At 51.5% G+C, this 17,589-nt stretch overlaps 1 protein-coding gene across 14 annotated transcripts in view; it reads right to left on the minus strand.

Annotated features, from left to right (window-relative positions):
- Cux2 (cut like homeobox 2) overlaps positions 1-17,589 on the minus strand; it is a 230,097-nt gene that overhangs the window by 78,845 nt on the left and 133,663 nt on the right. For 7 of the 14 annotated variants that reach the window (XM_078039148.1, XM_078039141.1, XM_078039140.1 and 4 more), the window contains exons 2-4: positions 6,936-7,046; positions 3,545-3,592; positions 2,472-2,555 (exon numbers count right to left, since the gene is read on the minus strand). In XM_078039148.1, coding sequence (XP_077895274.1) covers positions 2,472-2,555; positions 3,545-3,592; positions 6,936-7,046 — 243 coding nt within the window. Of the gene's footprint in view, positions 1-2,471; positions 2,556-3,544; positions 3,593-6,935; positions 7,047-15,903; positions 16,318-17,589 lie in introns of those variants that run through there. The other 7 variants (XM_078039145.1, XM_078039144.1, XM_078039146.1 and 4 more) reach the window with 4 other exon arrangements.

The raw sequence follows: 17,589 nt of genomic DNA on the forward strand, positions 1-17,589 counted from the left end.
GGCTCAGGGGGGCCTGGGAGGACACTCTCAGCCCTGGCCAACCAGGCAAACCAGGTTTGGAAAGCTTATGGCTACTCATCTCTGACTCTCAGGCAACCCTAGCAGCTGCCCCTACTTACAGGTGAAAAAACAATGGCTCAGAGACACAACGCAACCTGCCAAGGTCACACCATATCATCACTGGGTGGGACTCAGACAGCAGGCTCACTCCTACTCTCCCACCTGCCCAGGGGTCAGAGGCCAGGTCAGCCTAGATGCTGTGTTTCCTTCAGGCACAGGTGAACATCTCTGTTCCAGTCCAACCAACGTGTTTTCCATCAAGGAGGCGGCACAGAAAAATTTCCTGGCAGAGACCTGGGGTCTCCCCAGACAGGGCCGGTTCACATGCTCCATGGAAGTCTCACCTCAGATTTAGCATAACAAAACTTTTAATTTAGATGTTTTCATCTCTCTCTCCAAGCAAAAATAAGTTTAAAATAATGACTGTAATAAATGAAGGTAATTAATTGTAGTTTGTTCCTTTACTGTCTAGTCAGCTTAATTTTACCTTTTCAACTAATAATGAGAAAATAATTTTTGTGCTCGGAGGGTTAATGATATGTAACTGCGAGAACTGCTAATTGCATGTTGCAATCCATCCATCAACAGCCCCATCTGTGCGACTTGATTATGTTTGCTAAATTATTGCTTTGAATTATCTTTCATAAAGCAACTTTTGTAATTAGCGGGGCTTTCGTCTTGCTCTTTTCTCTGTGCGCAAGGATATTCAAACTTTGGCCATTTCAAGCTGTCTCCATTAAGCCACCTTCTCTGGCTGTCTTTGTTTCCCTGAGCAGGGGAAATCACAATTGTCCTTTAAGCAATCAAGGCAGAAAGACCTTCCCTGATTCACAGCAGGGCGAATTCACTTCCTCTCCACCCCCTCCCCTGGCCAAGAGGGGGAGAGAGAGACCTGGAGAGGGAGAGAGGGGGAGAGGAGAGAGGGAGGGAGGGAGAGACCCACACACTACAAGCATGTGAGACGAAAGGTGCCTACCTAGATCCTGCATATGCCAGGGCTGTGGCTTGAAGTTCAGAGATGAACTTGACCCTAGTGCCCTTAAACCAGAGGTTATGTCAGGGATGGAGGTGGGATGATGGGCCAAGATGGCTTTTGTGGGCTGGTTTATGGGACTCCAGACAGTGCTTATCCCAGGGCATACTACCTGGGAGGTGACTGATGCCCATGTGATGCCCACAGCTCCCACCCAGGCCCCGGTGCAGTGGGTGCAGGGCGAGGGAGAAGCACCTAGCTGGGCCTCATTAAAAATGTTAACATGAACATCATACTTGGATTATAAACAGCCAGGCCTGCGCAGCCTGCTCTGAGCCGGGAAGAGGCTGGTTATTAACACCTTTCTTTCTCTGGTGGCCTTTCCTCCCCTGGGCATGGGGCAGGCGCAATGGCTTAGTCAATACATCATGAGGAGAGCCGGGAGTTTCGGGAATAAAATTCCAGACAAATGTAGTCTTTTTGGTACATTAAAGGGACGATGGAAAGCCCTCTTAAGGAAATTAACAGAGTTCTTTGAAGATGCCCAGCTATTAAAACAGTGTCTGCACGACAGGCCACGTGGGTTTTGGAAACAAGCGTCTGCTTCGTCTTCCCCTTCAGCTCCACTGGGACTTTCCCACACCAGTATTTATTGAGCACCACTTGGGTACTGTACTCTCTGCTGGCTGCCTGGGAGCTGCTCAGTTCTTCGAATCCTTATCAGCCGCCACATTTGCCAGAGGAAGAAAGCTGAAGTTCAGAGAGGTTATGGAACATCCCTGAGGCCAAACAGCTAGTTTAAGGAGCAAGGCTGAGAGTCAAAGCAGGCCTGTCTGAGGCTGATTGGCACCTGTGCTTCACGGTCTGCTTGTGGGTCTTCTGAACATGGCCAACTCTTTCTACTATTTAAAAGGTGACCTAAGTTATGCTTGCATCCTATGAGTACAGAAAGTCATCTTCTTTTGGGTAAAAAGCCTTGAACGGCTAGTAAGGGAAGAGGCGGCACCAACCCAATTATAGCAGGGGCCCAATCAACATGGCTTGGAGGTCAGTGATAACTGCCCCAGATTTTAAACTCCAAGGCAGCATTCTATGGCACTATTTTGGTATTAACTTTGTTCTTCCTCAATCACAACACTATGAAACAAGTAAATCCTTACCCATTCTACAAATGAGGAAATGGAGGCACAGAGAGGTTAAACAACTCACCTAAGTTCACACAGCTAGTAAGTGGCAGAGGTGGGATTCAAACCTGGGCTGTTCTTCACTCTCTCAAAACTTTCCAGTGACAGATGTGATGTTAACCCCTTTCTGTTCATTATAGCTCAGTCCATCCCTAAGATCTATAGAGGCTATTCCCTTCTTATAGATAGGGCACCTGAGGCTCAAAAAAGGGAACTGCTGAGAATGTGACAGTGGCTTCAAGACAGCTTAATACCTGTCTTTGGGCTGGTGGCAGGATCGGCTCCCTCCCTGCTGAGTCTCCTTCTGGGACCAGGAGTTGGTAGCTAGGAACCTCTGTCTTTTGAAAAACACAAAGTCAGGAAGCACACCCCTGATATCATTTCTTCTTTTTGTTTTTGTCTTCTTTCCCTCCTGCCCAGGCACCTGACAACCAAATGAATCAATACTGGATGACCCTATAAATAAATAAGCACATCAGCCCGCCTGGTAATGAAACCAAGAGCTGAGAACATGCGAACCAGCGACACCTGACTAAATCCAGCCACGGCTTACTTTCACGTGGCCTTGGGTGCTTACGTGATGCTGCAGGTGGCACCTGGTGGACGACAGAATTAACATGCACCCCTCAGGCGAACTCAGAGAAAGTCAACCCTGGCCCTGCCAGGAAGTCTGAGAGGAGCCCCGTGGAGATGGGATGCAGTAGGCACAGCCCCTGTGGCTCCCTGGCCACAACGTTAAGAAACAAGGCGAAATGAGGAGGTTCAAGCTCATGGGTTAGGGTTCAGGAAGTCCAGAGGAATGATCGGCTGAGGACAGCTCAGTTGCTGTCTAAGAACTCGGCCTGATGGGTTGGCAGGAAAGAATGTGAGCACAGCGGACTCCATCCTCCAAGAGTGGCCGGCAGAAAGACTTTCTGAGCAGGCTGGCGACTAACTGCACTTCTCTGCAAGGCTGCCTTGGAGAACGGAAGCACAGTAGAGTGCCCCAGGGCGCACAGGTCTCCCAGGACAGACCCGATTTAAAAGTGGGAAACCACACCTGGAAGGCGAAGGATTTGCTCAAGATCACAGATTTCATATATGGCAGAACCAGGGAAGCTGGGCAGTCCAGAAAGATGGAGGCCTGGAATTCCAGGAACTAGAGCAGATCCCGTGCTCCTCACATCCCTTAGGATGGGACACTGTTGGGGGTGGGGCAGAACACCCGTGGTCAGGTAAAAAGACAACTCTCCAGAACCTGCAGAGGCTGCTGGCTTCTCGGGCAGCTCTAGCAAGGGCAGGAGGGGAGCGGGTGTACTTCTCTGTCAGCCTTGGCCTTAGGTCTTACCTCGGCTTGGAAGCTTTTCAATACAGGAGCCACCATCTCTCTGATTTCCTGAAAGAGAGCAATGAAGAGTTCACCATCGTACCAGTGGACAAGCCGGCCCTGTTGTCAGGGTTGGTGTTCCCAGAGGTTCTTATTCTGCAGGTCTTTTCAGAGCCTTTAATATAAGGCACATTGGGAATTTCTAGATGAGGGGGAGAGAAGTGGCATTTCCATAGGCATCTGATCACGACATGGTCTTTGTGCAGACTATCTTATCTGCATAATTGGCAGGTTACCACAGGACACTCCGCAGTGGGGGCTGGAGGTGGCACCGCTTCTCCACTTGGGCCCAGTCATCTAGTCCCTTCAAAAACTCTCAACCTTCGAGGAACCCCTCAGAGGCTGCCTCTTCAGGTAGCCATTCCCCAGGCTCCCCATCCCATGAAGACTGCACTCTGCCTCTTGGAATGTCCCTTCCCGGCCACTCCTCCTTCCTCATGGGAATGTGCAGTTTCTGGGATCTCAGTTGGGTCCCCAGAGTCCCTGCAGTTCCCAGCTTAGAGGCAGGGCTATGGGAATGTCGGTGGACACTCTGGAAGTGACCTGTCTTGGCAGGGTGGTGGTGGGGGCCCTCTGGCCACCAGGTGCCTCCTATTCCCTGATCTGAATTTCTTGACTTTTTGAGTGACGTTGAGTTTCCCAGCACCAAAGGCTCCCCTGGAGGACTCCTGTGGCTCTTCTCCCCAGAGTACAAGAAGGAACCTTTTGGCACCTCTAAATTCCAGCCCTGAAGCCTCCGGTTTCCTTTGAGGTCCACAGGGGATCCTGCACCCCCGTCACAGCTACAGGAAGGTCTGGTGGGAGGAGAAGCTGAGGGAGCTGGAGGGGGTGACAGAGGCAGGAGAGGAGGAGAGGAGGAGAGGGCAGAACACCCGCGGTCAGGTAAAGAGACAACTCTTAATTGAGAAATGGGTTGTGTTGCTTCCGTCCCAGACAAGGGGCCTCTCAGGGGTCCTGGTGCTCCTCCTCTGATTGTTGTCCCCGGGCTTCTCCAAGCTGCTGATCCATTGATGTTAGTTGGACATGAGCAGCGCCCATGAGCCCAGGGGATCTGATCACAGGGAGCCTCAGACACACAGTTAAGTGACAGAAGGTCATGGTCAGGAACCCAAAGGCCACCGAGGCCAGGCAGGAAGTGGCAGGAGCACATGGCACTATCTAACAGGGTGCAGAACCTCGGCTCTGGCTCCCAGCTGGGACACATATAGCCTCCGGGCTGCAAGATCCACCAAACAGTCTCAAAGACACTGGTAGGCCAATTTGTAGGTGAAATCTGAGATGCTAAACATCGGCAACTTCTCGTAAACTTTGAAAGACTTTATAGACCAAATAAAACACAAGCGGGCAGGAGACTCCTGGGCCACTTCAGGACTGTTAGCAGCACAAGGGGACTCTAAAGCCATAGTCCTGGCCCCAGGATCCACAGAAGGGGACACAGAGGCCCAACAGGGGTTGGCCTCTCAAGGTTACATAACAAGTGGATGGCACGGCAGGAAACGGAAGGCAGGTCCCCACAGGCTCTTCTCACCACCCACTCAATTCAGGGCAGGGGAGTCACAGCCGAGAGCTGTCAGAAGCAGAATCTGAGGGGGCTTCGGGCCAAGACCGACGCTTTCTGGAAGCCCCCTGCCTAGTCTGCTTAACGGGGGGAGCCAGGCAGAGGCACGAGCAGCAGGTGAGCTGGCACCAGCCAGATGATGCTCTTAAATAAGCCTTGGCACGACTCTTCCATCAGGAGAGAGGAGTTCCAAAAATGAGAATTTTCAGAGCCGTGACTATAATAGGAGTGGAAACTTATTCCTAATTACATAATTGCATAATTATGCAGTATTAAAATTATGTAAGTCAAACTCAGAGGCTTAAAACCTGGCCTGGATTTCTCTCATCACCTGGGGGCGCCCACACGGACAGCGGGGCAGGGGAGTGGTGAGGAAGGTAAGTACCCTGCAATGGGGAGAAGAGGACAAGGCAGAGGGTCTGAGTGAACAAGAGGGAGAGGGAGAGACAGCATGTGCACAAGAAAAAGTGAAGGTCTGGGGTTGATTCAGCTCTCCTTCTCAGAGACAGCAGAGTTGGATCATTCTCAATCTGGGGAGAAGATCATTTTAAAGACCAAAATGTGTCGTTCAAAAGGGAAAGGAGGGCACCTTGGCATCCCTCGGGCTTCTCAGTTCCCAGAGTCAAGCCAAAGGCCTGACTTGGCCTTTCTGGGGCCGTGGCTTGGGGACACTCTTAGAACCAAGACCTGTGTCTTCTTGTCCAGCCTCTCTCAGGCCTCCAACCTGAGATCCCTGCTAGACTTGCTCATGGACAAGTTCTATCTAAATCCCAGACCCCTCTCTTGCCTTGAAGAACCAACAACCCTGAGGACCTGAGTAAGATGATTCTACAGCCAAGAGGCCAGACGGAATGCAGGTTCCTCCCACTGCCCATGTGGCCTCCTCTGGCTGGGCCCTGCCTCCATCAGCAGGACAGCAACAGGAGTCCCTGGGGGTTCAGGTATCCTAGATGATGGCACACCCTGGCCTAGCCTGGACCCAGCACTCGTGGGCAGGTAAGAGTGCTCGAATGTTAAGCTTCTGCTGACCAGAGGGGGATACCGTTGGCCCTCGGTTGGGTCTGGCCTGGTAACTGCTTCTGTAAAAGCTCTGATGTGCCACATCCCTGCCAGTGTTAGAGTCAGGGGCCTTATTTTTCCTATTTGTGTTTGTTCCCATCTTTTTTTTGTTTAATTTGAGAAGCAACAGGGGGGCCTGACAGAGGGAGGACGAGAATTCTCACATTCACCCTTGCAAAGAACAGACTCATGTCTATGCTAGTCCGTTCCTTGGTGGAGGGATGTGGCTTCCATTGCTGGGGACCACTCTTTCTCAGGGTCACCCCATGGTAGCTGAGCTAAAGAATCCTGGTGGCTGTCACTGCAGGGAGCAGGTGGGGAAGGACAGGTGCATATATAGGTGGTGGAGGCAGAGCTCCAGAGATGGCAGGGGGGTCCAGAGCTGCCATCTCCCCAACACCAACAGAAAAGCAAAATAAATTGAAGAACTCGGGCCAAACTGTCTTTGCTGCCAAGGTCGAGCCCCTGACGTGAGTATGGAGGTGGAGGATGTTTCCTGCAGTCCTGGAAAATGACAGCTTCAAGGGAGACACAGTTGGCCCTGACTTTAGACAGCGCCGCTGAGCACCATGGTTTCCAGAATCATGGAAAGGCTGGGGGCTGTAATTTTTCTTGGTGGCTAATTAGCTTCTTTTCTTGTTAGTCACTTATGTCTACAGTTTTCAAAATACAGTTTGAACAGAGAAAAATCTGCATTCCCACTGAGTTAATTCTATAACAGCGAATATACTGTACCTCAGGTACATTTTTCTTAAATTCCCGGCGGAGTTCAATTAAATGTTTATGAGAATGTTCACTCTCTTCCTGCCGCGCAGACAGCTCGGAAGCGACGGAATTAAGCTCCTTCTGGAACAATAAAAAAATAAAAAATAAAATAAAAATTAAAAAAAAGAGAGAAAGAATAGGATGCCCCCCTTTTCTCTTTTTAATCATTGTACAAAACAGCATTCCCGAACAAGTTTTTGTAACTTACAAAACTGAAGTAAAGACAAGATGCTGACTCCTGGCACAAATGAATAATTTACAAAACTGGTATGCAACCAAAAAAATCATATATATATACACACACATATATAACATCATGCATAGAACCCAGGACCACTTTCTTTTTCTCATTGTAAATTGGGCCAGATCAATAATCTCCCGTCAAGTCGGATGGAGCTGTTCCCCCATCTCTTCCCACCCTCCTGCCCCACCTCTTATATTTCCAAAGGAGCAATGGCATAAGCTTGTCAGTAACTGTAGAAAACATCTCCAAACCGTGTCAAAATAGTAAAGTGCGGCATATTGTATGGGCACATTATAGTGTGTGAGAGTGCCGTCGACAGCTTTCATATATCAGAGGTGGGAACGGTTCCAACTATGACTTACTTACACTTAAAGGTTCATAAATACGCCTCTTAAGATATAGATGGCTTTTTAATTTCAGTAGATTTTGGAAAAAAATGAAGGCGCCAATAAGAAGCGCGCTGACCTTTTGTGTACCCTCCAGTAAATCATTTAAGGTTCACCACGAGTATAAGACATAATTCATCCAAAGCTCCTGGATTCAGCAGAGAGGGATGGGGGTGCCTCGCCTGCTGTGGGCCACGAAGGTGCCAGACAGGGTTTTATTGGACGTACCAGCGAGGGACAAGAGGGAGGGAGGGTAGGGAAGACGCCACGGCTCGTGCTCATCACAGACGATGTCTGCGACTGTACATGTATATTTGATCGCCTTCTCAAAGCTTTCTTCACTGTAACGGTGGCAGTTTCACGGGGGAGCACAATTCACCAGGAGTTGTCATGGATTTCATTTGCATAATTCAAGAAATGCTCTGTTTATGTGGTCTGCTGCTTTCTGGCACCAGCCTGAGATGGGCTTTTTTTCTGGACCATAACTCGAGAAGCATTTCTGTATATATCACCCGATTATATTTGCAGCAATCAAGCCCCATAATTTCCTAAATCCGGTGGTGCAATAAATTTCTGCAATCAGATTTATTAAAAACACACACGCAGATGCGGGAGTGTATTTCCAGGGTGAACTCTTTAATCTAACATATGTATGATGAGGCCCGGCACCGCGTTGAAAGACCCCATTTGTCATCGCTAATACACATTCATCTTGCACACACAATGAAACACTTTTACCATTAGATAATGAAATAAAAGTACTATTAACCCGCTGCAAATCCTTTTCCCTCTAAGAGACGAAATGCATGGTAATTGTCTTATATCATGTTTGAGAGTTGGAGGATCTGCTCCATGGCAGCTCACCAGAGCTTCATAAACCTGGTATTCCAGCCTGGGGCAACAGTCTCTGGCTCATAGAGCCTTTGAAGAAATCCAGGGAGGAATTTCTATTCCAGGGAAATGTCTAGCCCCATGGGAATCGTGAGGCTAGACAGGAAAGCCAGGGCAGAAAGCAGCTATTGGGTGGGAGGCTGGGGCCAGAGCTCTCCAAGGTGCTGAGCCAAGGCCTGCAGGAACACGGGGCACACGTGGGTGGTGACTTTTGGCCCAGAGCCTTGGGAAATTCTGAGCCAGGTGAGACAAGGTGTCATGGGGTGGCGGCGCTGGGGGGTGGGGGTGGGGGTGGGTGGGGGTGGGTGGTGGTGTACTTCTGGCTTGTCATCATTTAAAACTAATCATAGTTTTCCTATAAAGAAAGCACAGCTGACCACAAACAAAATATCAAGTGACTGGGGAGATCTATGTTTGTAACAAGAGATCAAGGTTGACAAAACCCAACAGTTGGTGCAGCCAGGTGGACGGAATCTCACTTGGCAGGAAAGAAAGGACTGGAACACCATGGTCAATTTGAGTGGCAGCAGAGCATTCACAGAGGTTTTCCTTGGGTTTCTCTCATTTCTTTTAGAGACAAAGATGTTATTTTTACACTGCTTCTGGAGAAACAACTGGACCTGGGGTTACCTCTCTTGGTTTTGGAATCTCATGGTCCAAAACCAGCTTCTTATCTCGAGGACACTGCACCTCTCCATATCCCAGCAGCCTGCAGAACTGGTTGGGGATGGACTGAGAGTCCTCATCACAGACGTCAAACCTGGAAATCTCAGGGCAGGTAAGTCCATTCATCGTGTCCGGCTCCTTCTGCCTGTGCCTTCAGGGCTGCTGGGGATGCAGCTCTGATAGGCAGGTGTCTGCCATGCCCAAGCCAGGCAGAGGAACACTGGCACCCCTGCCCTGGCCTTTGAGTAAATGATTCACGATGGACATATTCTCCCTCAACTTTGCCTAATCTATATTCACCCTTCAATCTTGAATTCTCGCCACATTCCCATGGTGAACAAAACCAACACCAATAATAATAATCATGGTAAATAATAATCATCATCATCACAACTACTACTTGTCGAGCACTTATACGTACCAGGCACCACACTAGGAGAACAGACGCCAATTCATGTGACACACATGTTAACTAACATACCTGAAAGCCAATTCAAGCGGGGGCTCGGAAACACATGACAGCCAATTCTAACAACTGAGGTGAGGAAGACCTGCGTGGAGGATCATCAAGGCAGATTTTGAAGCCTTGCTCTTCTGTTGCACTTCTCCATTCGCTGGAGGCACTAGGGACCTTGTTTTAAACGATGTGATATAAATGTGCAAGTGTCACACACAGTTGCAAGTGTCCAGCAAATGCTGGCATATAGCAATCTTAGAGATGCCAAGAGCTCGCCAAACACCCCACTAGATCAGTGATTCCAAGAGTTCTGGGCGTTACAGGTCAGAGGCCCCCCCCCAAAAAAAAAAACCCCAAGCAAACAAAAAACCCCAAACAAAAATGGAAGTCGGACAGAAGGTTGCCATGTCTTACTATACCAAGAGAAGCCATGCAGAGCGACTCTAGTCCACCCTAAGAAGACACAGATATCTGCACATCAACAAAGCAAGAGGGCCAGCGACAGGATTGACAAGAGTCTTTTAAAATAAACACACTTAAAATAAAAAAAGCTCATGGCACTATATTTATTTGAACGAAAACAGAAAAAAAATTCTATTATAAACACAAACCAGCCCTGGTCTGAAGTCGAGTTTTAGAGACATGAGAGCGGACAGCCACATGGCCAGCCAGCAGGGCCTCTCCAAGCAGCACTTGATCCTCTCCCAGCTGCCCCGCCCCCCAGCCCAAGGGGAGCCGTGATTAACACAGCCCCAGACTTTGGGCCGGGCCCAGGCTGGGAGGAGACTCATCTGATTAACCGGCCATCAGCAGCAGACAGACAGCCCGGAGCCCGGCGCAGACCATTCAAATAATGATCATCATAAACAGCCCATTTGCAACTAAAAAGAAATAATTTTAATGAGCTTGAAGCAGATGATAGATGCAGCTGAGGCTCAGGCCAATGTGCAGAGAGAGGGAGGAAGCTGGAATCAGGCCACACCCAGGACCAAGTGTGCAGGAAGAGGCAGGGGCTGGGAGGAAGGCGCTCTGTGGCTGCATGGGCAGCCCGAGGTCCCACAGGGTCTGGCAGGGACCCTCGGAATACAAGGGCCACAGGACCTTGGTTCCCAAACTTGGACGCACTACCCTCTGCATACATTTTGCCATGGTTTTCTACCTGAATTACTATCCATTTTAATATTTATCTTCAAATTGAGTCCTAGTGTTTTCTTTTTGAGATATGCGTAACTTTGAGTTCAATGTCAAGTTTGATGAATTTTTACACCCATGTGACTGCTGCTCAGCTCAAGATGGAACACTGGGAACGCTCAGGTTCCCTGTGTTCCTAACAGTAACCAGTGTTTGATCCCAGCATCACAGTTAAGGTTCACCTGTTCTTGACCTTTGTATAATGACACCTCATCCAAGACCTAAATAGCTGTATTTGAAGAGAAAACTGTGTCACTGTGAAATCCTGTGGCATAAACAGATGGTGGCCATTAAGACAAGAGGAGAATGCAAACGAAGCATTGCTGTCTTTGTAAAAGGTTGGCGGAGGTGACCTGACCAGCAACTCAGCCTCTGTTTCTGCGTCTATGAAGTGGGGATGGCAGTTTGAATGGGTGGGGTGCCTAGAAGGTGGTGTCCAGGGTCTTCAGAGTGACAGCCACCTCCAACGGAATGCTGATCTCTCAAGGCGGGGGACTTGGTCTTAACTCAGTTTCTAGTTCAATGTCTGGTGATGACAGATGTTCAGAAGCACTTGTGGTGAATGCTGGTGGGAATAAATGCGAGGTGCTCCTTGCGGCAGAAGTGGGATGGAACTATGGGGCAGCCAAGTGTCCACCTGCACCTCAGGTCAGTGTCACTCAGGGTTGTGCAGGGTTTGGGGTGTGTCTAGGGCAAGGCGCGGCTCTAGGTGTGGTGGGTCAGGCTCAAGTGTTGCCTGCAGAGGGGCCCGAAGGGTGGCTCTGGGAGGGCCTGGGGGACGACCTGGGGTGGAGGGCACATGCTGGCCTGCCACGAGCAAGGAGACAGACAAGACGGATGGCTCTGCAGCCGCTGAGATGGATAGCTGAGCTAGGCTGAGAGACAGCCGGGGTTACCACAGCCATCCATCACTCGGCGCCGTATGTAAATTCCCAAAGCCAAGATGTATTGGGCCAATTATCTGAGGCCAGGGCAGGGGCGGTGCTTTTCAGAGGGTTCCCAGCCAAGCTGGCCGCACTGCTCTCCAGCAGTGGGTGACGGACAGTTCACACCCATTGAGGGGACACATCCCAACCTCAAGGCTTGGGTGTGTGCCGGGACACCTTTTTAGCACACTTCCAGGGAGGGTTACCCACACACCTGTCCTGCACCAGGCCCACGCTGACTGACCCATGCAAGTTACTTAGCTCTCCCAGCAGTGCTGGGAGCATGGTGGACTCTCCAGAAGCTTCTGTTGAGGAAGCAAATGAGCTGTCCTATGCAGGTGCCATGTGACACCTGATACCCACAGCCACTCATCTAGTTACCGGCTGGGGCGTGGGGAGTGGAATCAGGGCCTCTGCTCATGCCATTTGCCTCTCCCTTCTGGGCTTCCTGGAACAGCTCTTCAGACACTGACAGGGGAGCCTTCCCTAACTTCTCGATCCCGAGGGAGGGCTCATGTGGCCCGAAGACCTAGGAGGGTGGCTGGGCCTGGTCCATCTGTCTATCCACCATCCGCCCCCTCACTCAACAATGGTTTCTCAGGTGCCCACAGCATTGCCAAGGACGAGACAGACCCAGGGCCTCCTTCAGGGAGCGGAGACTAACACTGCAGCCACTCAGGCGCTCCGAGCCGCTCCCATGTCCCCGTGTTCAGAAAACCCCAGTGCCAATGTGGGCAGAGCAGGATGCCTGAAGTGGCTGCCTAGCTCTCCACAGGCTGTGGCTCCCGGCTTTGACACCATAAGGTAGGGTTACCTCGCCTCCACTGGGGGTGCCAGCAGGATGAGAGGCCAGTGGCCTACAGGGGTGGGCTGTGGGAGGGCCTGGGCACTATCAGGAGCTCTGGGACTACTACCAGCCCTTAGACCCCAGGGTCCATGGGGGCAGCTGTCCACTCTGCTCTGGATGTCAGGCTGACACACATCAGCAGATCACGTCAGCCTCAGCCAACAACTTTTAAGCCTCTCTTCTGCTGCTACCCTGGGCCAGGTCTGGATATTGCTCCCTTGGGGACCACAGGAACCTGCTTTCTGGGCTCCTGTTGCGGCCATCACCCTCCCACAGTCCCTTTGCCACCTGGCAGCCACAGAGATCCTGTTAAACCTGTCACATCCTGCCCCTTCTCTGCTTAAAATCCTCCCCTGGCTCCCACCTGCCTTAGAGTCAAGAGCCCACAAGTCATCTCTGCTTACTTCCCTTGCACGGGGTCCTGGCTGGTTCTTGAAGACATCAAGCACATTACTGCCCCTGGGCCTTTGCGCTGGCTCTTCCCTCTGCCTGAAATGCACCCCCTCAGAATTCCACATGGGTCTTCCCACCTTCGAGTCTCAGCTCTTACAACCCAGCCTCCAAAAAGCCTGTCCCATCCTCCTATTTAAAAGAGTGCACACCCCCTCTCTACTTTACCTGGCCCCTTTTTCTGCTTACTTTTCTCCCTAGCAATCATCACTGACAGTTATGTAGTCACTCCTCCATTTGTTTATGGTCTCTTTCTATTGCCCCCTCCCTCAGTGTCAACCCAACGAGGATCACTGGGTATCCTTAATGTCCAGTGTATACTAGGTGCTCAATACTTGCTGAATGCATCAACAGATGAAGGACGGAGCAGTCAACCCTGGGTCTCCACCCACTCCCTCAGCAGTTGCTCCTCTTGGTGCCAGATTCCCTGCAGGTGGGATCCTGAGGTGGCTGTCCTTCCCCTCCCCAGTGCTGGGGATTGAACCCAGGGGGGCTTTACCATCTCACTCTTTATTTTTGTTGTTTCTTTATAGACAGGTTCTCATTAAATTGCTGAGGATCTCACAAGGTTGCTGAGGCTGGCTCTGAACTTGTAATCCTCCTGCCTCAGCCTCCTGAGTCCCTGGAGTTACAGGAGTGTGCCACCACATCCAGCAAGGTGGCTGTTCGTGAGACAGAACACGAATCAAATGCCTAGCCCTCCTGCAGCAAGCCCTGAGAACAGGGGCGCCCCAGATCACCTCCTCCTGCCCTTGATTGCTGCTTTATATTTTGGGACTCTCAGAATTTAATGCCCCACAGCACCAAGAAAACTAAAGAGTCCCTACTTTGAGGGTGCCAGGTAGGGACGGGGACACCTTCAGGTCCCCTCTTAGGGCTAGTGTGTTTGAGGCAGTTAGAAGTTGGCCCACAGCTCCCTGCCTTCGTCTGTCAAGTACTGATCCACTCAGCAGCAGCCCACTGAGCCTCTGCTATATGCCAGGCACCCGCTAGGACGAGTGTGACCCCTCACCCAGTACAGGACTAGGCACTTATTAAATGATGGCACCTCATCTTCCCAGAGGTCTGTGGTCCTAACAACACCTTCTGTGGCCAGGGAAAAAGTCTCCCAGAATCATGTCACAGCCCCAAGTGCACCGACAGGAGGATGTGGAGCGGGGTCGTGAGCTTGCCTGGCTGGGTGCCACTCCACCAGGTTGGAAAGGCTGGCCTCCCATTTGCAATCCTCCTGCCTCAGTCTCCCCATTCTGTGGGATCACACTATCAGCGCCATCCTACCTGGTACTAGGAACCATTATTTTAGTTGTTGATTGACCTTTATTTATTTACCTATATGCCTAACCCAAGGCCTTGCAGTGCTAGGCGAGTGCTCTGCCACAGAGCCACAACCCCAGCCCACCAGGAACCATTTTAAAGGAAAATATTCAGTGGGGCTGCTAAGGACGAAGAGAGAACCAGGGGGCAGATGAAGTGCCCTCCCATTCCGCTGTTGTCCCTGACCCCCAAGGACACCCTAGGGCCCACCTGAAGCTGGCTGCAGACAATCACACACGTGGCCTGATTATTCTCCTCAAGGTCAGGAGTCATTTCCCAGCACCCAGGCGGGGTCACCTGAGTCCCTTAGACTCTGCTCTTCAGATCACCCATGGTAAGACCCCATCCCGGCCTCCCCTCACACCTCCCTAAGGTGGCGTCCAGTGGGTGTGCCCGTGCAGAACACAGCCAGGACCCCTTGAAGCTGCCCAGGGTCCCGTGTACTTCTTGCAGGGGTGGGAGAGGCCAGCATAAAGACGACCTTTTCTTTCTGCAGTGCTGGGGATGGAACCAAGCAAACCCCACCATGGAGTTACACCCCCACCACGAAGTTACACCCCCACTCTGGCTTCTTTAAGAAAAAATCATCCTTCTTTACCTACCTCTATTTTATTAAAACGTTTATCATCAACATTAACATGAAATTTTCACCCAGTCGACTTTAATTACTGAAACTACACAAGACTCCAAGAGCCAGTGTGCCCCACTGCTTTGGCACACTGGATACAACCATGGATGGGGTGTCCCTGAAGAGCAATTCAAAGGTGAGGCCTGGACTCACCAAAAGATGGGGCGTCGCTGCCCTCCCTGACCCACAGAAAGCCACATCCAGGATCAACGGCCAGAGTCTCCCTCTAAACGCCCCCCCTCCCCAGATGCCAGGAGGCTTCCATACCAGAAGGCTGGCCCAGCCCCGGCCACCGGGAACATGCCCTGTGACCATCACGGAGACTAAGAACTAAAGGCTACACCCAGCATCTGAGAGCAGCCCACAGGAGACCCTTCCTGGGCCTTCTCCTCGAGCGCGGGGACACACAGATGTGTACAGACAGACACATACACAGACGTAAATACACATGGACACACAGACTCCCAGAGACACAAACACATCCACGCAGACAGCACGAGACATATGAACAAGCACAGAAACACATACAAGAAAAAGATACATATACAGACATGTAAATGCACCCAGGAGCACACACACAGATATATATATACACACGAGACAGAAATACATGGGACAAAAATACATGGGCCGGGGCTGGGGCTAGGTGATGGGGCCTGCCTACTATGTGCAAGGCCCTGGTTCCAGCCCAGCGTGCGTGCGCGCGGACACACACACACACACACACACACACACACAAGAAATACACAAACAGACACTGGCACATGGACACAGAGGTACGCACGGTCAAACCCAGACACACTTGCAAAGGGACCCAGACACAGATGCCCTGGAGTCTGGACAGGCCGGGTCCTTACTGCACCAACTGACTGACGGACACCTGAGCGAAGCCCAGGCCTGCCTGATGACCAGGCCCCCTCCTCCTCCTGCCTGCTCACCTACTTCCTTCCTCCAGAGCCCAGAGGAGGACACGGCAGCTTCGCCTTCTGGCACTGGACCCAGACGAAAGATTAGAAGCGCAGGCTGGGGTCAAATCCCGCCTCTGGTACTCTTGAGCTGGGAGATCCTCGTGCCTGAGCCTCAGTTTCCTGATCTGCAAAATGGGGATAATGCTTTGTGGGTGTCATTTTGGCTGGACGATGAAGGCTGGACGTCAGGCTGAGCCTCCCAGGAGTCAGGTGGAGAAGGGTGCAGGGCGCTGGGAGTCCAGCAGCAGGGCAGACCTGGGCCTGGATCTCGCGGGCCACGCCTGCTAGCTCTGACCCTGAGGCTAGTTGTTATACCTCTCTGAGCCTCAGTCTCCCCACCTGTAGTGTGAGGACAGTAGTAATACCAAGCAAACCCCAGCCACTCTCTTAAATACTGCTAACTGTCTAGAAATAACAACCGCCCCACTGCCGCCTTTGTCCAAGCTGCCACCACCCGCCGCCCAGGCTATTTCCGGGGCCTCCTCCTTCTCTTGGCGCCCAGCTTGAGTGGCAGACGGGAGTGAGCTGCTCAGACGTGAATCAGCTCATCTTTCCCTGGCTTGAAACTCTTCTGTGATGTATTTGCTTAGGTCTTAGATTAAATCAGACTCCTCGCTGGGACCCACCAGGTCTGGCCATTGCTCACAGCTCCAGCCTTACTGAAGACCCCTCTCCCCAACCCCATGTACCCCAGTCACCACTATTCCTGAGCCTCCCCAGAGGCTGCCTCTTTCCCACCCCAGGACATTTGAACACGCAGCTCCCCTGCCTGCAGGCCCTCTCTGGCCCCACAACTCTGCACCTCCTCTGTGGGGGACCTCCCTGCTCTGGATCCACCCCCAGCTCTGAAGCAGACTCACCCTGCTCCTTCCTCTTTACCACAGAGCATCCATCACCATTTTCAAAAGCCCAGAAGCTCCAGGAAAGCATGACTTTCAGTGGCTTTGTTCACCTCTGGCTCCAGGCCTGGGTGATGCTCAATAGGCATTCTGAATAAATGTCTGCCTCACTGCATTTCTTTACATATTGAAGGAGAATAATGAACACGAAAAGACTCTGATAACTAGAAGACGCCTCACACAAATAAAAGAAAAATAACAATTATGTAAAAACAGAAAAGGGGTCCAGAAGTAGAAAGAAAGCGCAAGAGAGGTGGAATGTAAAAAGGGAGGGGAACTTGGGATGAACGAGATGGAGTCAATGTATCCCCCCAAACAGGCCTGGAGCGGGCAGTGTGGCCCAGATGTTAGCACAGCCTGATGCTCAGGGCCTGGGAGCAGCACCAGCCTGTGAGGCCAGGCCCTTTGGGGCCCATCTTCCTCAGGCAAACCTCGCCTTTGGGTCCCGGCCCCAACAAAGAGTACACTCCAGCCCAACTGGGGCTCTTGCCATGAAGAAGCCCTGGAGCTGCCTCTGCTCTCACACAAGGCAGTCCATGGTGGGCACCTGAGGACAGCGCCATCCTCTCCCCAGCACCGGTCTGAGGAACTAGAAGCCCTTCCCTTCCCCAAGGCCAGTCAACACTGGAGATGCTGCTCCAGCTTCCCTTGCCTTCTGTGTAAAGCTGGACTTGAAAGGCGCTCTGACCTCTTACCTGGTCGGAGGCCTTAGGGCGCCCGCCCCCATCCCAGACAGGGTCCTGCTGCTCTCATTCCG

This window comes from Ictidomys tridecemlineatus, chromosome 2 (genome assembly GCF_052094955.1).
Source record: "Ictidomys tridecemlineatus isolate mIctTri1 chromosome 2, mIctTri1.hap1, whole genome shotgun sequence".
NCBI classification, from domain to species: Eukaryota; Metazoa; Chordata; class Mammalia; order Rodentia; family Sciuridae; genus Ictidomys; species Ictidomys tridecemlineatus.